The following is a 23,869-nucleotide window of genomic DNA, read 5'->3' as shown; positions in this document are numbered from 1 at the left end:
TTTTTCTTTTTATTTTTGATGGGTAGATTGTTGGCAGCAACTGTTTATTTTAATAATCTCCATCTGTAAAATATTTTTATACTAGCAGTAACATATATTTTAATGATTTGTATTTGAACATTGAATGAATTGATATATTTGCAAGACACTGAATTGCAAAACAGGTTGTTAAGAATGTGATTGTAATTTTAATTCAGATTTTCATGCTACTTTCTTTAGGTTGGTAATTATATTTTTTCTAAATATATTTGATTAAATATGATATTAAAGTTATATTTTCTTAAATTTTTTAGAACCTAGCACCGAATTAAACTGTATTTAATCGTAAAAATTAATATAATATGGTATGAATCCTTTTATGTTTGGTACGGTACTAGTATTTTTATTTTAAAAGAACCGAAGTTTGATATAATACTAATAATTTATAGATAATCGAATTGTACCGACCCGTTCGTCGGTAAGAGTAAGCTAGCAGTTTTTTCTTTAATGCAATTAAAGATTGTATTGACTGTACTAGCGTCAAACCAAATACCACGACCAGTGGGGATCCTGAGCTTACACTTGGGTAGGTGGGGGCGGGGGGGACACCTTTCGGCCTACATAAAGAATGCTTTAAACGTTTCTATTTTCTTTTAAAAAAAATCCTTTTTATATCTTTTAAGTTCTGAAAACTACGTCCTTTTCTTGAACTGAATGATTCCATTCATAAAATATAGGTTACAAAGAAAGATGTCATTACTACAAACCCACCCATCACACAACTCATAATCAAACGAAACCCAGAAAAGAAAAATCAACAGCAAAACAAGAAAAAAGCCATAAACTTGTTGAAACTCCAGGGACTGGAAAGAGCTAATTTGAACTGCCGAGTGGTAAATCGGGACAAGGCTCAATAACTGATAAAATATTTAAATTTCGAGTAAGCCGGTGAGAAGTCCGGTGACAACCCCATAGATCTGAAAACTTGAAAGAAAAGTGGAGAGAGAATACTGTCGGGAAGGAAATGTATCATTTAATATCTTTAAACTGATGGATCAGTCATGTAAACTTTATGATCACCAGTCCTTAAATTTTTTTTTAAAAAAAAACCTTTTATTTGCTTTCATGGCCTCTGGGATTTTCAATTTTTATTTTGTCAAACTATCATCTAACTATTCGAGGGAAATCAGAATACCCACCTACACCTAATTATCAGGATAATGAAGTTGGAGCTCCAAGTTGTTGGAACATCAACAGACAATAGTAACGGCTTGGACTGGTAGCTGAATAACAGTGGGATCATGATCATGATTATATTCGGAAATTGTTCAACTAATAAAAATACGCATTTTTATGGACAAGAGGTACGCACGTCACTGCAGTACTTTAAAAGTTGAGTGAATGGATGCGAAGGAAGGAGCAACTGTACATGTGTTTTTACATATATAGTAGGGCCGGTTTTGAGGTATTGTGTAAGGTGGTATTGTAGAAAATGGAGGTATCTCTTGGAGTGAGAAAAGGTGCCTGGACTTCTGAAGAAGATGATCTTCTTAGGAAATGTGTTGAGAAATATGGAGAAGGAAGCTGGCATCAAGTTCCTCCCAGGGCAGGTATAACCTACTCATATAAGCAAAATCAATTGGCATTATTAATAATGTATATCATTTATATCAGGTGATTAATGATAATACATAATTCAAGCAATATAAACTTCATACTTAATAAATAATACTTTATATTAACGTGTAACGGATTTTATGTATTCACAATGTAATAGACGGAATCTATTTAACATATTTATATAATTAATCTTTTCTTTTTTTTTTTTACAATTTCAGGGATTGAATAGATGTCGGAAGAGTTGTAGACTGAGATGGCTGAATTATTTTAAGCCAAATATTAAAAGAGGAAATTTTATGACAGATGAAGTTGATTTAATTATCAGACTACATAAGCTATTGGGTAACAGGCAAGTGAGTTTACATTTCCTTAAAAGTTTACATATACATATAATATATATATATATATATATATATATATATATATATATATATATATATATACAAAAGATTTGATCCGGTTATTATCAATTATGTTATTTATTATTCAATTATAAATAAGTTTTATAATTCAGAAATTGCAACTGCACTTTCTTTATGTAAGAACTATAAATAAACCACATATATGTAATATATATTTAATAATATAATGAAGTCAACTTCATCTATTATAAAATATTCACTTCTAATATTTAGCTTCACATAATTCAACCATCTCAGTCTATAATCTCTTAGCATCTATTTAATTTTGAAATCTTGAAAGAAAAAAATCAATCAATTACGAAAAAAATTTATAGTTTTTACATTAAGAAGTGTAGTTGCAATTTCTGAATTAATTTTTTTTATAATTAAATAATAGTAATAGTGTTTTTTTATGTATTTAATTTATTTTTAGTCGCATTTATGTATATAAATTTTTTTTATATAAAAAAGCAAAAGTATTTTAAATTGAAAAAAATAATTATCAGCACACAACAAACAGATAGAGGCCTAATTTAATTAAATTTCATAAGAAACCCAAATATATTTTGTAGGCATAATTTAATATTTCTACTAACATACTTATTTCGAGTTGTCTTAGTCTCGAATTGTGTACTTTGGACAACTAATAAATAAGATTAAAGATTGATATCAAGCTTATTGATATTTTAAAAATCGCAGAATGCATACGTGATTTTGAACTTACTATGTTTGGTATTTATAACTATCTTAACTCGTTTTTTTAAATCATATAAATTATATTTATTGATTTGTATATGCACGTGTATCCACACAAATAAAGATAAGTGAAATTAAATTAGTATGATATAAAAATTCAAAGCTAATGCATACCTAGTTTCTTGAATTTTTTAAAAATCGTCACTTGGCCACTTGAATTTTTATTCGGTACTTATAGCTATCTGAACTAGTTTTTTTACACCACATAAATATCATTTTACTATTATTGAGAACGCATATAAGACAATTGCTCTGATATGAAATTGACTTATATAAATATCAAAAAAGAAATACTGAAAAATCAGCTAGGAGAACAAAACATTACTTTTTAGAATCCTAAATTCTCAAATTTAAATTTTGATTCTCATTTTCAATAAATTTACGTTTTCTTATAAAAATTATAAAATTTTGTTATCATTTTGAATATATCTACTCTCCAAGTTATAGTATTTTTTTTTTTTGAAGAATGTCATAAAAATGATTGTGCATCACATATCGCCCACATTTAAATACATGTCAACCAAAGCTGATGGCACAAAGAAGTATGAAGATTTATAATTCTAAAAGAACTAGTTCAGATGGCTATATGGACCAAATAAAAGTTCAAGTGACCAAATGATATTCTTAGAAAGTTCAAGGGAGCATGTATATATTCAGTCGTACTTTTTACCACTTGTACAAGTCAATTCCATATTAGAGCATTTGTCTTACACGCATTCTCAGAAACAATAAAAGGAGATTTATGTGGTCCAAAAGAATTAGTTCAGATGACCAAGGACCAAACAAATTTTCAAGTGCTTAAGTGATTATTATCAGAAAGTTCAAGCACCAAACATGCATTCGTCCTTTTAAAAATAATAAATTAAATTAAATTAGTACAATAATTTTTTTAATTATATAGAAATATACAACATTTATATGAAATATTTCTTAAAATAAATATTTTATATTTTAGGGTCTAAATTAAGATAATTTAACTAATTAGATTAAGAGCAATTACTATTTGCTCTATCTATATTTTTTGTTATACTAGTTACCCTTTAACATTTAAAAAATTATATATTTTCATCATTTCAATTTGTACATTTATACTAAAAAGTTTTTCTGTCAAAATTTCTATTAAATAATCACTCTATAAGGTTGGATTAAATACTATTCACCTTCTAATTTTTATATAATATATAAATTATCTCTCATATTTTATTTATTACATAAAAATATCCTTATCTTTTAATATAATTAATTACTACCTATTTCATCTAAAATCAAGATAGTTAAAAGACTAAATGAATTAAAAAAATTCAACTCAATCATTAAATCACTATTAAATATTAGACTCGTATAAAATTATTCTTATAATGAAAATAAATTTAGTGTCTATAAAAATAATTAACTAATATTTTCTTACTTACTCTAATTTTTATCATAATCTAATTCTAGTAAAATTTAAATATTTTAAAAGCACTTATATTTAGCAATATATTTAAAAATTTATATAATTTAACTTTAAATTATATAAAAAATAAATTTTATCACTACTTTTTTAGACACTAGAATTGTAATATGAAGTTTAAGGATTCAAATATTTTTTATTAATTTAATAATTTAATTGTATTGACTTTCAAAGAGAAGAAAAATTTAGTGAAATAAATAAAATATATAAGGGCAACTTACGTATTAGACTAAAAATCAAGAGATAAATAATATTTAACCAAACCTAGTTAAGGATTATTTAAGAAAATTCTAATGGAATGACTTTTTAATATAAAGTAAAAAAAATAAAAAATAATAACTTTTAAAAATCAAAGAGTAACTCTAGTATAATATAAAAATACAGAAAATAAATAATTTTAATCTAAAATTAGAGAAGTGGCTAACGTGGCAATCAGAAGTACCATTTACAATAAATTAAAATGAAATAACTTAAGTGAAACAATTTATTTAAAAATCATTCTATAAATATCTATAACTTAATTCAGTTGTTTTGAAATTAAGTTTTAGCTTATTTCATTAATTGCGAGCTTATAAATATTAAACATTAATTTATTAAAAATGGCGATAGGAAAGACTTAAGCTAGTGTTTAAGAAATAAAAGTAAAAGTCTTATTTTCCTTCTTTAAATTCGACATACACTGATATAAAAATTTGAATTGTTTGACATTTATATAAATTAGTTTTTCATCCACGTGCGTGTCATGTAAATATTAATATTTGACTCATTAATAAATTATTTTATATTATTTTTCTCATATAATTTTTGTATACATTGACATGAATCTCTAAGAATGTTTTAGTTATACTGATTATCATGAAATATTTTAAACAATTAATTAATAATAGATATGAATTAAAAATAAAATTTATTACTAAAAAATACATCTACTTAAAGTGTTGAATTTAATTGATATGTTTATTAATCTGGTTAATAATTCTAAGAATAAATATAAAATTACGCTAAAAACACAAAAAAAAATATTTTTTGTTGATATTTTGTCCGAACAAGATGGAGAAATAATAATTTGCTATATTCTTAAATTATCTATTTAAGTTATTTTCAGTGGTCTTTTCTATTATTTTAATCATTTTTTGCATGACCTAATTTTAAATTTAAATTTATCAATTAGCAATAAGAAATATAGTTTAAATATAGATCTTCAATAATTTTTCTAAAATTTTCTTAATTAATCGCATTTTATATCCTAAGAATATATCAAATTCCATCATATGAATTTTCTTTGCATGACAAAACTATAATAGAAATACAGTCAAGAATATTAGACAATTTCTAAGTATAGATTATGGTTTTTATTTGATATTTTCTATTAAATAATTTAGTAAAATATTAATAGAATTAGAATTTTATTTAAAAGCTTCCGATATAGAATAATACTTGTTATATAGAGTTTTATTTTTCCAATGTCATATGTTTACTTGGTAAATATGATCCATTCAACTTAAATATTCATATAATTCCTTAAGCCAATGTTTATTATATATATATATTGTAAATATTTTTTTATTTTTATTGTATAAGTCAATATGTACTATAAGACGATCTTATTATACTTTTTATTATTATTACTATTTATTTGATTAATCTGAAACTTTTTAATTTTTCAGACAAATTCCTTTATTTTTCATTATTCATGCAGATGGTCGTTGATAGCTGGCAGATTACCGGGAAGAACTGCAAATGATGTCAAGAACTACTGGAATACTCACCTACGCAAAAGACTATTACTTGCAAGAAAGATGTAACGATAATTAATAAACCTGTTAAGATAACAAAAGCAAATATATACAGGCCTCGACCTCGAATCATCTCCAATAAGTTCTTTTGGTCAATTAAAGAAATCCCACCTGCTACTGTAAACACTTATCATATTGGTGATCAAGCTAATAATAACAGCAACCTTTCCACCACCTCTCAGGCGGCGTTGCCGCCGGTAGAAGAGGATAATGAAATTATGTGGTGGAAAAGCTTGTTAACAGATGAGACGAAATTGACAGACAGGGCCAGTCAGAACAACGGGCCATCAAGAGATATTCAAAATAATAACATCAAAAATCATGTTGAAGAAGGAGAAGACCATTGCAACGTTGTCGCAGCCTTAGGTGAAATAAAGGCGGGGGATAGCAGTAGTACGTTCTTTGAAGAAGGCACGAGTCGGTGGGTTAATAGTAATGACTGTATTCATGATGACTCTCCTTTTGATGCGAACCTTTGGGATCTTCTCCTAGATGAAGAAAAGGACACAATCATGATGTGAGCTTTTCTTTCTAATGATTATGACTACTATTATTCTTCCCATGTATTAGTCCATGTTTGCCATATAAAAATCTCTGCAGCTCATTTAGATTTATTAATAATACTACAGTTTAAAATATATTTTTATCATGAACATATTATATACACAATCTTTGTAGTTTTCATTTTCGTATGTACCATATAACCACCAATTTGTTTTCATTGTAATTATATTTAAGAAATTAGTGTGCTAGTACCCATCACCATTCAAATTCTAAAATAATAAAATAAACTTTTTGGGTCAATTAAAATGAAAGACTAACATTGGTAGGAGCTCAAGGCCCACATAATACAATAAAAAGATGCAAGAAACAAGAACTTGGCAGAATCCACAAAAAGACTAAAAGGTCGAGAAAAGCTATAACTCATAGAATTAAAACAGGCGGGCATAATACCATCAATTCTAGAATCTTTTACAGTCATCTTGTTTACTGCTACCACTAAAGACCAGAGAATTACGACCACCACTGCATAATAAAATTTTAGTTAAAGTTAAGAATAATTTTTAAGATAAATTTAATAGAGGTAATATCGAAATAAAAATAATAATATATAACAATTTATTATTTTTTAAATAAAATAGATTTTAAACTTTTTCACCTTCTAAATAAAAAATTAAAATTTTAAGAAATGATAGATTTTAGAGTATGATATTATGTTATTTAATTAAATTTAGACTATTTTTACTTATTTAATAATAAATTTAAATTAAATTTACCAATTTTACAAAATTAATCGCCTAAAATCCTTCCGATTCCAACCATCTCTTGAAAAATATAGTTATTCACAGAACACGCCCGAAGATACAAAGAGAAAGGAGAGGGTGTGGGATAAGATTCCAGGGGCAAAAGCCACTAGAACCTACCCCTGAAGACAAACCCAACTGGGGGGTACAGATTGTCGATGTTCAAGATATTAATTAAATATTACTATTATGAATTAAAAAATATTAAAATATTAACTAATATATTTTTAAAATTAAAATTATTATTTAATTAAAAATTAATTAATTAGTTAATATAATATTAAAAAATAATTAATATAGCATATTTTATAATAGAATTAGAATTATTATCTAATTAGAAAGTTAATTAATTAGATGTTATAATATTAAAATATAATTAATATGTTATTTTTTGTAATTAGAATTAATAATTAATTAAAAATATAATTTATTAATTAATAAATTATCAAAAAAATTAAAATTATATATAATTTTAAAATTTTATGTGTAAATTAATATATATATATATATATATATATATATAGAAATAACAAAGGTTGAATTTACCCCTAAACTTATGTCCTAGGGTCAGAAAGTTAGAATTTTAACTTTTTTATCCAATAGGCCCACTTGTTAATTGAATTCCAATTTTGAAATATAAGCAACGAGTCTCTTCACATCCCAACTTAATATTAATTTAATCAATTAAAATAAAAACTTATTATTTAGAAAAAGAAAAAATTGATAAATTAAATTAAAATTATAAAAATTACTAAATAAAAAATAATAATAACTATAGTTGGTTGCCTCAACCCTTAGTTATTGCCTGCCTCGCCCACCACTACCACCAAGTACGTTGTCAAGTGCACTGTGTGACCCCTTGAAATGGATTTCGTAACCACTTAAGATGTAATAATTTGTTCATTTCTGTCATTTGATGTTTTACCAAATGTATCAGAAGGCCTATGTTCCATTTAGTTGATAGCTAGTTTGTTCCGTGTGGACATGGAGACAGAGCAAGAGACAGGAACGGCGGAAAATGGAATGGAAGAAGAGAGAAAAGAAAGGGTATCTTTTTGCAGTTTTCTTTTCTTAGAATATATTTGCAGATGTGTTTTACAATCCGATTTTTGAAAGAAAATTGAAATAGAAATTTAAGAACTCTTGCATTGAATTTTCTTTATCACCACAGACCAAATATTCAATCAAGGACCCATTGCATAATACTATCAGTACAAAAATCATCACTTTCTCCCCTTTGTATTTCCAGCCATCACAATCTCTTTCATGAAAGAAAGCAAGAAAAATGGGCCAATCTTTTGTTGATTTTCGAAACTACATATATTTTCAAAGTAGTGGGAAAGATGAAATTTTCATAATAAGATAGTAGGATTTTGGATTAATTTTTCTTTTTTAAAGAAATTACTATTCATCTCCTTTTTTTTTGTTATATTATACTAATTTATTCTTGATATTTAAAAACTATATTAAAACGACTTGCATTTTGTCATATTATACTAGATTTCCTTTCCATTAAATTTTATATTAATCAGCTGTTAATTGAAATTAAAAAAAATAATTTGCCCTTCAAAACCCATTTCTTCTCTATTTGTTTAACCTTAGCCACTACCCACCTATGCTTGTCCCTTTCTTTTTCTTTTTAAATTTAGATTGAAGAAGTTAAATACAACAATCTCTCACCATCTCTAAGCAATGCTGCACTGCCATCTTTAACCAACGCCGCGCAATCATTTCCACAATCTCCTATTGATGTTTCATGGTGTTTCAGCTCTCTGAAATGGTTTTCACCACCCGCGTCGACTAATGGCTTCTTAACTTGTAGTTTTGATGGCTGCGCTTTTGTTGAAATGAGTGATTTTGAAGTTTTGATGGAGGCTTGGAATTCCATTATTTAGGTGGGTAATTATTGTATTTTTACTATTTTTAAGTAAATTAAAATTGAGGTTAAAAAAGAAATAGGTGGTTGTTAAAATGTCTAGAAGAAAGAAAATAAAATAATTTTAAAGTGTTTCCCGTTGATATTTTTCTAGTTGAACAAGAATCTCAATAAAGAAATTATTGTTACGATATAGATGGTTGTTATGTGAAAGTATAATTTTAATATATGCGTCGAATGGAGAAAATCATTTTATGTATTAAATCGATTCACTGAATAAAAAAATCGCAATTCTCTCTCTTTCTTCTTTATTTTTCTTCAACATAATTTTTATCTATGGTTAAGGATCATAATAGAGTTATTGGTTTTGACGGAAAAATTGATTGTAGTGGTAGAGATGGTGGCACTGATGATAAGTTTATTAATTTGTTACACTTTTTTTTTTCTTTTTGAGAAAAAAGCATTTGATAGTTGAGAAAGTAAAAGAAAATGAGAAGGAATATAAATGAAAAAAGAAGTAAGGGTGATTTTGTCTTTTTATATTAAAACTAACACTTGATCGACAAAGAATCTAACGGGAAAGAGAGTTTCAGTATAATTTGAGAAAATGCAAGGGTTTTTTTTTTTCTTCACTTTTTGGATAGAAAAAATAGAAAAAGAAGTGTTTTTTTTTCTTATTCTTTCCACCATTTTTATTTCTTTCCAAACAAAATAGGGGAAAGAGATTTTTATTTAATGAAAGCTTAACTGCAGCCAAAGAATAATAATCATTCTCTTGGGTGTCTTTATTATAAAAAATATGAACTTTTTTCCAATATTGTAAAGTTGAGATTTGAGTTCGAGAGGTGCCAAGTTTTCGGACCATAACGCTTCCTAATTTTCCGAGGAAAACATTTTGTTATCAAATAATAAATTCTCTCCTTTCAAAAACACAATAATTCACATTTAATTTATATATTAATTAAGAAATATAAAGCTTTTCAGTTTTATTATTATTATTATTATTATCTTTTAGAAATTTTTGTTACTTTTTTTTGTAAAAATTATAATCTAAAAGCATCAAAATAAAAATTAATCATGTAATAATATCTGTTAAGTAAATGCACTATATTTTAAGACAAAATAAAAAGATATTCTTCTAAGACAGAAGGATTACGAAAGAACATTCCACGGTGTCCCTAAAAATACTTTGTGTCCATTTATAGTAGTGGCACCGCCAATGTCCGGAAAAACCAAATATAGGTAACATAAACAGAGAGATTGCTGCAACACAAAAATAATTCTGACTTAAGATTCCAAATATAATTTAGCACCAAAACGCCTTTTGATTCTCAAGAATCTAACCCAACAAATATCAATAGAACTTGATCGATTAGAAACCCTCCAAATACAACAAGAATTGGAACAAGAACCGCCTCTTTCTTGCTGGTGGCAGCAACATATATCTGCCTATTTGTATATAATACAATATTGTTATCGTGTTATATATTCGATATATAGGGAGAAAGAAAGAAAAAAGAAAGGAAGAAAGAAAAAGATGCTAACTATTAAGAAAGTTCCTACGGTGGTTTCCAAATTATCAGGAGGATGACAGTTCTGATACAAGCTTTGAAGGGTGTGGGCGTGATTGCCTTGGAAACTGTTGTTTACCTGGTACATAATTTACTGAATTCCTTACTTTTTCTTTCATATTCTGATTAATCTAGTTTGTAGCTGTCTGGAAACTGCTTATAAAACTAGAGCTCTTGTCCGAGTGATAGGTGTGTTTGCGTTCTGTGCATGCAAGAATTAACTTTAGAATTTTCACAATATAATTTTCAAATGCATAATCTCACATAGCATGGAGATACCACCTGACAATTGGTTCACCTTTTAGTTTGAATGAATTATCTATAAAAATATATATATTTTTTTTTAATTGTAGGATTACATAAAATTCATAAGCATATAATTTGTAAATCATCCCGTTGCGTTGTAGATACCCAATATCCCATCAATGTATTTTAGATCATGTCTTATTGAAACAGAGGAAAAGAAAAAGGAAAATATAAGTATTCTGTATTATCTTCTGTCAAAATTATAATTATTTTTGTCTTTTCAGGATCAAATTTGCCTTTATATTCCTTTAAGAAAGATGGAGAGAATTTATTGCAAAATGGCGAGATGAAATTTTCCAAAGAGCAGCCTCAAATTTGTTTCCTGCACAATCTGTTGTTGGGTCAATGGGAAGATCGAATGTGTCGTGGCCTTCTTCGCTATGATGTGACAGCTTGTGAGACAAGGATCATTCCTGGAAAATATGGGTTTATTGCACAGTTAAACGAGGGTCGGCATCTCAAGAAAAGACCTACTGAGTTCAGGGTTGACAATGTACTTCAATCATTTGATGATAGTAAATTCAATTTCACTAGAATTGGACAAGAAGAAGTGCTTTTCAGGTTCGAGCAAGGCCAAGAAAACATGAGCCACTTCTTCCCTAATCCACCTCCTTCAGCTGATGACTCTAGTTCTCCTAGTATTGTAGCTATCAATGTAAGCAAACTTAGTCTAATTCTTCGGTTTGATATGAGATTGGTGATTTTGGATTATTGTTTAGCAACTGTTCTTTTTTTCCTTATATATCAGGTAAGCCCCATTGAGTTTGGACATGTTCTGTTGATACCTCGTGTTCTTGATTGCTTTCCTCAAAGGATCGATCTTGACAGCTTCTTGCTTGCTGTTCACTTGGCTAAAGAAGCATCAGACCCTTTCTTTAGAGTCGGTTACAATAGTTTGGGTGCTTTCGCCACGATTAATCATCTGCACTTCCAGGTAACTTTCTCTATCTAATTGCCCTGCTACTCATTGTATTAGAAACTGTCCTTTCTGACTCCTGAGATTTTTTAATATTTGCAGGCATATTACTTGGCCGCAACTTTCCTAGTTGAGAAAGCTCCAAGTAAAAAAATAATGATTGTGGAAGGTTCAGAAGGTAGAGGAGTGATTGTGTCGCAGCTTTTGAATTATCCGGTACGAGGTCTTGTCTTTGAAGGTGGAAATACAATGCAAGATCTCTCTGATTCAGTTGCTAGTTCTTGCATTTATCTCCAGAACAACAATGTTGCCTTCAATGTGCTGATTGCTGAATGCGGAAGAAGAGTCTTCCTGTTTCCCCAGGTAATATGTTTTTTCTTATGAACTTCATAAGCTGATTCAGATTGAAGGGTTGTTTTCTGTTTCTTGTTCTTGAAAGATATTCTTATCAGTATCAGCGAATGTACAGTGTTACGCAGAGAAACAAGCACTTGGTGAAGTAAGCCAGGAGCTTCTCGACATTCAAGTAAATCCAGCTGTTTGGGAAATCAGTGGACATATAGTGCTAAAGAGAAGAAAGGATTTTGAGGATGCATCAGAAATATCTGCGTGGCGACTGCTTGCCGAGGTTTCCCTATCAGAAGAGAGGTTCAAAGAGGTTAAAGCCTGCATTTTAGAAGCAGCAGGCTTTCAGGAGGAAGTTCTGGCGGAGAATAACAGAAATCATGCGGAGGAATCAATCTGCAGTGACCAACAATCTCCAAAAGCTATCTCGCATTTACTTCAAGATTGTGCAGTTTTTCACTGAAAGAGTATGCAAGGTTCAATTATTCAAACTTCACATCTTCTACAACAACTTCCAATATGTGATTCCAGTTTTGGGAAATTTTTTTGTCCTGCATTACTGGGTGCGAGAAACTAATTGTCTAGCAGTTCTATTTTTTTGAGCTAGAACCAGGTGACTTGACGTTTCTTGGATTATTGTACATAACATTGGATTAGTTAACAGTGCTGATTTCATCAGTGGAAAAACACAGATCCTGACTGGATTTCTTGTAGTTCTTTCATTTCATTTCATTTTTGAGGTTATCATGTTAATTTTTACCAGTTTTCTGGTAATAGTAGAAACTGTAATAATCAATAAGAACATAAATTACTAAAATATCTTTAATGTAAGTATAGTATATATTTTCGTTGATCATTGTTTCAAAATTATTTATTTTGGTCCATGAGACTCGCATTGGCTCCACATTTTAAAGCAAAATCATAAAGATCTCCATTATACTTCAACTACATTTTAAGTTGGAGTGGATATTATTTCCCCCAGGCTTTGAATTCTCATATTTTAATTTTAAATTTCTATATTATAGGCATCTTATTAATGTGGAAAGAATTTTGGGGTTTTTCTCAGGTTAGGGGATTTAAAAAAGAAAATTATCATTTTAGAGTAAAATTATACAAAAATTTAGTTTTAGGGTAGTTTTGAAACTAATTCTCATTTTAGGATTTTGGCTACGTGGACACTGCTTGGTATTTTTCTTGGCTATATGGACGCTGTCCGCTAGTTGAATTAACGGATAGGACCATCTGCTAGTCCATTTGGTGGACAATGGTGCTAAAAGAATTTAAGAACTGTCCTTAATTTGAAGTGTAAATAATTTAAAAACTGTTCACCACTTGAGACCGCGGACATAAAAAGAAAAATAAAAAAACAATAAGAGTTGCCTATCAACTGAAGTGGTGGATAAAATATTAAAAGTAAAAAAATTAATTTGTAGAGATCTTTTTATATTCTAATATTTTATTTATAAATTTTTAAAATATGTCATTAAATTAAATAGCATTATAATTAAGATATAAATTTAAAATTAAGAAACTACTTATATTAGAAATAAATTATACCCAACATGATTAAATACATGCATAACAAGAATATTGTGTCTCACAAAATCTTTTAGGATATTTGATCTTAGTCACATGGCTCTCCAACCATGCACTAGCTGCACACGTAGTAGGATTACCATCATAGATAAATTTTTCTAGAGGACAATGTCTTACTAGAGAATCAAGTTAAAAATTTTATATAATTTTTTTATTTTTAAATTTTTATTTTAATTGTAAATCACATCTCAAATTTTTTTATAAATAAATTATATTAATTAATTAAAATTGAAATAATTTAAATTAGATAAATATTAGAATACCTAAGATAACTTCTATAAAGTAATTTTTGCTTTTGTTCTTTTTTATGTATGCCACTTTCATTTCGGACAGTCCTTTTTTTTTGCCCTTTCTATCTGCCACTTGAAGTAGGAGACAACCCTTCATTTCTACCTTTTACTTGTGGACAACTCTATTTGCTAATTCAATTAGCAGACAGTGTACATGTGTGTAAATATTGAAAAATGAGGATTTAATTTGAAAAAAAGGAAATAACTTTTCTTTTATGAACATGAAGAATATAAAAAAAAAAAAAACTACAATCTTTGAAGAGAAGAATTCAATTCTTGATTGTTGATGATGTTTTTATTAGAGAATCAAATAGAAATTCGCAATTGCAGATCCTCTAGGCTATCTCACACAACCAACTTCAAGCAAAGCTATTCAATTCTTGAAGACGAATAACTCTTTCTCCTCTCTCAAGTTTTCTACTATGATAACTTTATTATGATAGTAAATATGTTGATTATCTCTCTTCTTCTTATAATAATAGGAGTAAGAAACTCTCTTATATAGTACAGTTTACAAATACATGTCATTACAACACTCTTTTATGATAACACTTGTCAAGCTATATTCACACCACGTATCAAACTACTTTCTTAATACATGTCATTATAAATGCTTTTCGTGATGACACATGTCAAGCTGCACACACTGTCATCATCAAACCCTTTTGATGATAACACGTGTCAAGCTGCTTTCTTAAAATATGTCATCATAAAATCCTTTTGCTGATGACATACGTATCATCATAAAACCTTTTGTGATGACACCTATCAAGTTGTCGTTTAAATACATATCATTATAAACTCTTTTGTGATGACATATGTCAAGCTCCTTCAATATGTAACACTTATATAATTATATATTATCATTAGTTAGACATTTACGGACTTTAACTTCGGAAGATGCTAGTGTTTCTACTCGAGGTACAAGTCAAATCCATTGTCATGCTTGAGTTGTGTGTGACTTTCTAGGTTCATTATTAATGGCAATAAAAATTTAATATTAAACTCTTTAATATTAATTAAAATACTTTAATCAACTAACGAAACCATTAAATAATTGTCCTTCAATTGTTCCCATAAACTATAAGGACATCTAGCAACATATTATAATTATTCAATTAATAATAAAGACATTGATCATCCATGAACCCTTTATTTATGATTACCGTGTAATTAAACCCTTCCATTGAACAATATCCCGATCAAGTAAGGATCATGGAATAGTCAAATCCACTAACTTGATTCTATGATCAAATCTAGAATACATCTCGACTAAATATGATTAATGCAAAAATCTATTTTCCATTAATCATAATTACCTCGGTCAATGATTTCTTAGTCAAGATGTTATCTAATCGCATAGGATACTCTCCTTGAACTGCCGAGTGGTAAATCGGGACAAGGCTCAATAACTGATAAAATATTTAAATTTCGAGTAAGCCGGTGAGAAGTCCGGTGACAACCCCATAGATCTGAAAACTTGAAAGAAAAGTGGAGAGAGAATACTGTCGGGAAGGAAATGTATCATTTAATATCTTTAAACTGATGGATCAGTCATGTAAACTTTATGATCACCAGTCCTTAAATTTTTTTTTTAAAAAAAAAACCTTTTTATTTGCTTTCATGGCCTCTGGGATTTTCAATTTTTATTTTGTCAAACTATCATCTAACTATTCGAGGGAAATCAGAATACCCACCTACACCTAATTATCAGGATAATGAAGTTGGAGCTCCAAGTTGTTGGAACATCAACAGACAATAGTAACGGCTTGGACTGGTAGCTGAATAACAGTGGGATCATGATCATGATTATATTCGGAAATTGTTCAACTAATAAAAATACGCATTTTTATGGACAAGAGGTACGCACGTCACTGCAGTACTTTAAAAGTTGAGTGAATGGATGCGAAGGAAGGAGCAACTGTACATGTGTTTTTACATATATAGTAGGGCCGGTTTTGAGGTATTGTGTAAGGTGGTATTGTAGAAAATGGAGGTATCTCTTGGAGTGAGAAAAGGTGCCTGGACTTCTGAAGAAGATGATCTTCTTAGGAAATGTGTTGAGAAATATGGAGAAGGAAGCTGGCATCAAGTTCCTCCCAGGGCAGGTATAACCTACTCATATAAGCAAAATCAATTGGCATTATTAATAATGTATATCATTTATATCAGGTGATTAATGATAATACATAATTCAAGCAATATAAACTTCATACTTAATAAATAATACTTTATATTAACGTGTAACGGATTTTATGTATTCACAATGTAATAGACGGAATCTATTTAACATATTTATATAATTAATCTTTTCTTTTTTTTTTTTACAATTTCAGGATTGAATAGATGTCGGAAGAGTTGTAGACTGAGATGGCTGAATTATCTTAAGCCAAATATTAAAAGAGGAAATTTTATGACAGATGAAGTTGATTTAATTATCAGACTACATAAGCTATTGGGTAACAGGCAAGTGAGTTTACATTTCCTTAAAAGTTTACATATACATATAATATATATATATATATATATATACAAAAGATTTGATCCGGTTATTATCAATTATGTTATTTATTATTCAATTATAAATAAGTTTTATAATTCAGAAATTGCAACTGCACTTTCTTTATGTAAGAACTATAAATAAACCACATATATGTAATATATATTTAATAATATAATGAAGTCAACTTCATCTATTATAAAATATTCACTTCTAATATTTAGCTTCACATAATTCAACCATCTCAGTCTATAATCTCTTAGCATCTATTTAATTTTGAAATCTTGAAAGAAAAAAATCAATCAATTACGAAAAAAATTTATAGTTTTTACATTAAGAAGTGTAGTTGCAATTTCTGAATTAATTTTTTTTTATAATTAAATAATAGTAATAGTGTTTTTTTATGTATTTAATTTATTTTTAGTCGCATTTATGTATATAAATTTTTTTTATATAAAAAAGCAAAAGTATTTTAAATTGAAAAAAATAATTATCAGCACACAACAAACAGATAGAGGCCTAATTTAATTAAATTTCATAAGAAACCCAAATATATTTTGTAGGCATAATTTAATATTTCTACTAACATACTTATTTCGAGTTGTCTTAGTCTCGAATTGTGTACTTTGGACAACTAATAAATAAGATTAAAGATTGATATCAAGCTTATTGATATTTTAAAAATCGCAGAATGCATACGTGATTTTGAACTTACTATGTTTGGTATTTATAACTATCTTAACTCGTTTTTTTAAATCATATAAATTATATTTATTGATTTGTATATGCACGTGTATCCACACAAATAAAGATAAGTGAAATTAAATTAGTATGATATAAAAATTCAAAGCTAATGCATACCTAGTTTCTTGAATTTTTTAAAAATCGTCACTTGGCCACTTGAATTTTTATTCGGTACTTATAGCTATCTGAACTAGTTTTTTTACACCACATAAATATCATTTTACTATTATTGAGAACGCATATAAGACAATTGCTCTGATATGAAATTGACTTATATAAATATCAAAAAAGAAATACTGAAAAATCAGCTAGGAGAACAAAACATTACTTTTTAGAATCCTAAATTCTCAAATTTAAATTTTGATTCTCATTTTCAATAAATTTACGTTTTCTTATAAAAATTATAAAATTTTGTTATCATTTTGAATATATCTACTCTCCAAGTTATAGTATTTTTTTTTTTTGAAGAATGTCATAAAAATGATTGTGCATCACATATCGCCCACATTTAAATACATGTCAACCAAAGCTGATGGCACAAAGAAGTATGAAGATTTATAATTCTAAAAGAACTAGTTCAGATGGCTATATGGACCAAATAAAAGTTCAAGTGACCAAATGATATTCTTAGAAAGTTCAAGGGAGCATGTATATATTCAGTCGTACTTTTACCACTTGTACAAGTCAATTCCATATTAGAGCATTTGTCTTACACGCATTCTCAGAAACAATAAAAGGAGATTTATGTGGTCCAAAAGAATTAGTTCAGATGACCAAGGACCAAACAAATTTTCAAGTGCTTAAGTGATTATTATCAGAAAGTTCAAGCACCAAACATGCATTCGTCCTTTTAAAAATAATAAATTAAATTAAATTAGTACAATAATTTTTTTAATTATATAGAAATATACAACATTTATATGAAATATTTCTTAAAATAAATATTTTATATTTTAGGGTCTAAATTAAGATAATTTAACTAATTAGATTAAGAGCAATTACTATTTGCTCTATCTATATTTTTTGTTATACTAGTTACCCTTTAACATTTAAAAAATTATATATTTTCATCATTTCAATTTGTACATTTATACTAAAAAGTTTTTCTGTCAAAATTTCTATTAAATAATCACTCTATAAGGTTGGATTAAATACTATTCACCTTCTAATTTTTATATAATATATAAATTATCTCTCATATTTTATTTATTACATAAAAATATCCTTATCTTTTAATATAATTAATTACTACCTATTTCATCTAAAATCAAGATAGTTAAAAGACTAAATGAATTAAAAAAATTCAACTCAATCATTAAATCACTATTAAATATTAGACTCGTATAAAATTATTCTTATAATGAAAATAAATTTAGTGTCTATAAAAATAATTAACTAATATTTTCTTACTTACTCTAATTTTTATCATAATCTAATTCTAGTAAAATTTAAATATTTTAAAAGCACTTATATTTAGCAATATATTTAAAAATTTATATAATTTAACTTTAAATTATATAAAAAATAAATTTTTATCACTACTTTTTTAGACACTAGAATTGTAATATGAAGTTTAAGGATTCAAATATTTTTTTATTAATTTAATAATTTAATTGTATTGACTTTCAAAGAGAAGAAAAATTTAGTGAAATAAATAAAATATATAAGGGCAACTTACGTATTAGACTAAAAATCAAGAGATAAATAATATTTAACCAAACCTAGTTAAGGATTATTTAAGAAAATTCTAATGGAATGACTTTTTAATATAAAGTAAAAAAAATAAAAAATAATAACTTTTAAAAATCAAAGAGTAACTCTAGTATAATATAAAAAATACAGAAAATAAATAATTTTAATCTAAAATTAGAGAAGTGGCTAACGTGGCAATCAGAAGTACCATTTACAATAAATTAAAATGAAATAACTTAAGTGAAACAATTTATTTAAAAATCATTCTATAAATATCTATAACTTAATTCAGTTGTTTTGAAATTAAGTTTTAGCTTATTTTCATTAATTGCGAGCTTATAAATATTAAACATTAATTTATTAAAAATGGCGATAGGAAAGACTTAAGCTAGTGTTTAAGAAATAAAAGTAAAAGTCTTATTTTCCTTCTTTAAATTCGACATACACTGATATAAAAATTTGAATTGTTTGACATTTATATAAATTAGTTTTTCATCCACGTGCGTGTCATGTAAATATTAATATTTGACTCATTAATAAATTATTTTATATTATTTTTCTCATATAATTTTTGTATACATTGACATGAATCTCTAAGAATGTTTTAGTTATACTGATTATCATGAAATATTTTAAACAATTAATTAATAATAGATATGAATTAAAAATAAAATTTATTACTAAAAAATACATCTACTTAAAGTGTTGAATTTAATTGATATGTTTATTAATCTGGTTAATAATTCTAAGAATAAATATAAAATTACGCTAAAAACACAAAAAAAATATTTTTTGTTGATATTTTGTCCGAACAAGATGGAGAAATAATAATTTGCTATATTCTTAAATTATCTATTTAAGTTATTTTCAGTGGTCTTTTCTATTATTTTAATCATTTTTTGCATGACCTAATTTTAAATTTAAATTTATCAATTAGCAATAAGAAATATAGTTTAAATATAGATCTTCAATAATTTTTCTAAAATTTTCTTAATTAATCGCATTTTATATCCTAAGAATATATCAAATTCCATCATATGAATTTTCTTTGCATGACAAAACTATAATAGAAATACAGTCAAGAATATTAGACAATTTCTAAGTATAGATTATGGTTTTTATTTGATATTTTCTATTAAATAATTTAGTAAAATATTAATAGAATTAGAATTTTATTTAAAAGCTTCCGATATAGAATAATACTTGTTATATAGAGTTTTATTTTTCCAATGTCATATGTTTACTTGGTAAATATGATCCATTCAACTTAAATATTCATATAATTCCTTAAGCCAATGTTTATTATATATATATATTGTAAATATTTTTTTATTTTTATTGTATAAGTCAATATGTACTATAAGACGATCTTATTATACTTTTTATTATTATTACTATTTATTTGATTAATCTGAAACTTTTTAATTTTTCAGACAAATTCCTTTATTTTTCATTATTCATGCAGATGGTCGTTGATAGCTGGCAGATTACCGGGAAGAACTGCAAATGATGTCAAGAACTACTGGAATACTCACCTACGCAAAAAGACTATTACTTGCAAGAAAGATGTAACGATAATTAATAAACCTGTTAAGATAACAAAAGCAAATATATACAGGCCTCGACCTCGAATCATCTCCAATAAGTTCTTTTGGTCAATTAAAGAAATCCCACCTGCTACTGTAAACACTTATCATATTGGTGATCAAGCTAATAATAACAGCAACCTTTCCACCACCTCTCAGGCGGCGTTGCCGCCGGTAGAAGAGGATAATGAAATTATGTGGTGGAAAAGCTTGTTAACAGATGAGACGAAATTGACAGACAGGGCCAGTCAGAACAACGGGCCATCAAGAGATATTCAAAATAATAACATCAAAAATCATGTTGAAGAAGGAGAAGACCATTGCAACGTTGTCGCAGCCTTAGGTGAAATAAAGGCGGGGGATAGCAGTAGTACGTTCTTTGAAGAAGGCACGAGTCGGTGGGTTAATAGTAATGACTGTATTCATGATGACTCTCCTTTTGATGCGAACCTTTGGGATCTTCTCCTAGATGAAGAAAAGGACACAATCATGATGTGAGCTTTTCTTTCTAATGATTATGACTACTATTATTCTTCCCATGTATTAGTCCATGTTTGCCATATAAAAATCTCTGCAGCTCATTTAGATTTATTAATAATACTACAGTTTAAAATATATTTTTATCATGAACATATTATATACACAATCTTTGTAGTTTTCATTTTCGTATGTACCATATAACCACCAATTTGTTTTCATTGTAATTATATTTAAGAAATTAGTGTGCTAGTACCCATCACCATTCAAATTCTAAAATAATAAAATAAACTTTTTGGGTCAATTAAAATGAAAGACTAACATTGGTAGGAGCTCAAGGCCCACATAATACAATAAAAAGATGCAAGAAACAAGAACTTGGCAGAATCCACAAAAAGACTAAAAGGTCGAGAAAAGCTATAACTCATAGAATTAAAACAGGCGGGCATAATACCATCAATTCTAGAATCTTTTACAGTCATCTTGTTTACTGCTACCACTAAAGACCAGAGAATTACGACCACCACTGCATAATAAAATTTTAGTTAAAGTTAAGAATAATTTTTAAGATAAATTTAATAGAGGTAATATCGAAATAAAAATAATAATATATAACAATTTATTATTTTTTAAATAAAATAGATTTTAAACTTTTTCACCTTCTAAATAAAAAATTAAAATTTTAAGAAATGATAGATTTTAGAGTATGATATTATGTTATTTAATTAAATTTAGACTATTTTTACTTATTTAATAATAAATTTAAATTAAATTTACCAATTTTACAAAATTAATCGCCTAAAATCCTTCGATTCCAACCATCTCTTGAAAAAATATAGTTATTCACAGAACACGCCCGAAGATACAAAGAGAAAGGAGAGGGTGTGGGATAAGATTCCAGGGGCAAAAGCCACTAGAACCTACCCCTGAAGACAAACCCAACTGGGGGGTACAGATTGTCGATGTTCAAGATATTAATTAAATATTACTATTATGAATTAAAAAAATATTAAAATATTAACTAATATATTTTTAAAATTAAAATTATTATTTAATTAAAAATTAATTAATTAGTTAATATAATATTAAAAAATAATTAATATAGCATATTTTATAATAGAATTAGAATTATTATCTAATTAGAAAGTTAATTAATTAGATGTTATAATATTAAAATATAATTAATATGTTATTTTTGTAATTAGAATTAATAATTAATTAAAAATATAATTTATTAATTAATAAATTATCAAAAAATTAAAATTATATATAATTTTAAAATTTTATGTGTAAATTAATATATATATATATATATATATATATATAGAAATAACAAAGGTTGAATTTACCCCTAAACTTATGTCCTAGGGTCAGAAAGTTAGAATTTTAACTTTTTTATCCAATAGGCCCACTTGTTAATTGAATTCCAATTTTGAAATATAAGCAACGAGTCTCTTCACATCCCAACTTAATATTAATTTAATCAATTAAAATAAAAACTTATTATTTAGAAAAAGAAAAAATTGATAAATTAAATTAAAATTATAAAAATTACTAAATAAAAAATAATAATAACTATAGTTGGTTGCCTCAACCCTTAGTTATTGCCTGCCTCGCCCACCACTACCACCAAGTACGTTGTCAAGTGCACTGTGTGACCCCTTGAAATGGATTTCGTAACCACTTAAGATGTAATAATTTGTTCATTTCTGTCATTTGATGTTTTACCAAATGTATCAGAAGGCCTATGTTCCATTTAGTTGATAGCTAGTTTGTTCCGTGTGGACATGGAGACAGAGCAAGAGACAGGAACGGCGGAAAATGGAATGGAAGAAGAGAGAAAAGAAAGGGTATCTTTTTGCAGTTTTCTTTTCTTAGAATATATTTGCAGATGTGTTTTACAATCCGATTTTTGAAAGAAAATTGAAATAGAAATTTAAGAACTCTTGCATTGAATTTTCTTTATCACCACAGACCAAATATTCAATCAAGGACCCATTGCATAATACTATCAGTACAAAAATCATCACTTTCTCCCCTTTGTATTTCCAGCCATCACAATCTCTTTCATGAAAGAAAGCAAGAAAAATGGGCCAATCTTTTTGTTGATTTTCGAAACTACATATATTTTCAAAGTAGTGGGAAAGATGAAATTTTCATAATAAGATAGTAGGATTTTGGATTAATTTTTCTTTTTTAAAGAAATTACTATTCATCTCCTTTTTTTTTGTTATATTATACTAATTTATTCTTGATATTTAAAAACTATATTAAAACGACTTGCATTTTGTCATATTATACTAGATTTCCTTTCCATTAAATTTTATATTAATCAGCTGTTAATTGAAATTAAAAAAAATAATTTGCCCTTCAAAACCCATTTCTTCTCTATTTGTTTAACCTTAGCCACTACCCACCTATGCTTGTCCCTTTCTTTTTCTTTTTAAATTTAGATTGAAGAAGTTAAATACAACAATCTCTCACCATCTCTAAGCAATGCTGCACTGCCATCTTTAACCAACGCCGCGCAATCATTTCCACAATCTCCTATTGATGTTTCATGGTGTTTCAGCTCTCTGAAATGGTTTTCACCACCCGCGTCGACTAATGGCTTCTTAACTTGTAGTTTTGATGGCTGCGCTTTTGTTGAAATGAGTGATT

At 27.2% G+C, this 23,869-nt stretch overlaps 2 protein-coding genes and 1 pseudogene across 2 annotated transcripts; all 3 read left to right on the top strand.

Moving 5' to 3' along the window:
- The first annotated feature begins 1,192 nt into the window (after positions 1–1,192).
- On the top strand, positions 1,193–6,526 carry LOC125370162 (transcription factor MYB1-like). Its single transcript, XM_048374780.1, has 4 exons — positions 1,193–1,589; positions 1,819–1,948; positions 5,909–6,010; positions 6,061–6,526. The coding sequence occupies exons 1-4, from the start codon at positions 1,472–1,474 to the stop codon at positions 6,524–6,526; spliced, it is 816 nt and encodes a 271-aa protein (XP_048230737.1). The 5' UTR covers positions 1,193–1,471.
- A 3,881-nt stretch (positions 6,527–10,407) lies between these two features.
- Positions 10,408–13,036, top strand: LOC125370209 (annotated as a pseudogene).
- A 2,884-nt stretch (positions 13,037–15,920) lies between these two features.
- LOC8262355 (transcription factor MYB1) lies at positions 15,921–21,389 on the top strand. The gene is made up of 3 exons (XM_048375082.1): positions 15,921–16,317; positions 16,546–16,675; positions 20,611–21,389. Exons 1-3 carry the CDS (start codon positions 16,200–16,202, stop codon positions 21,227–21,229), a joined length of 867 nt encoding a protein of 288 aa, XP_048231039.1. The 5' UTR covers positions 15,921–16,199; the 3' UTR covers positions 21,230–21,389.
- The last annotated feature ends 2,480 nt before the right edge of the window (positions 21,390–23,869 follow it).

Source organism: Ricinus communis, chromosome 5 (assembly GCF_019578655.1).
Source record: "Ricinus communis isolate WT05 ecotype wild-type chromosome 5, ASM1957865v1, whole genome shotgun sequence".
Lineage (NCBI taxonomy): Eukaryota > Viridiplantae > Streptophyta > Magnoliopsida > Malpighiales > Euphorbiaceae > Ricinus > Ricinus communis.
This window is presented reverse-complemented; position numbering and strand designations above follow the sequence as displayed.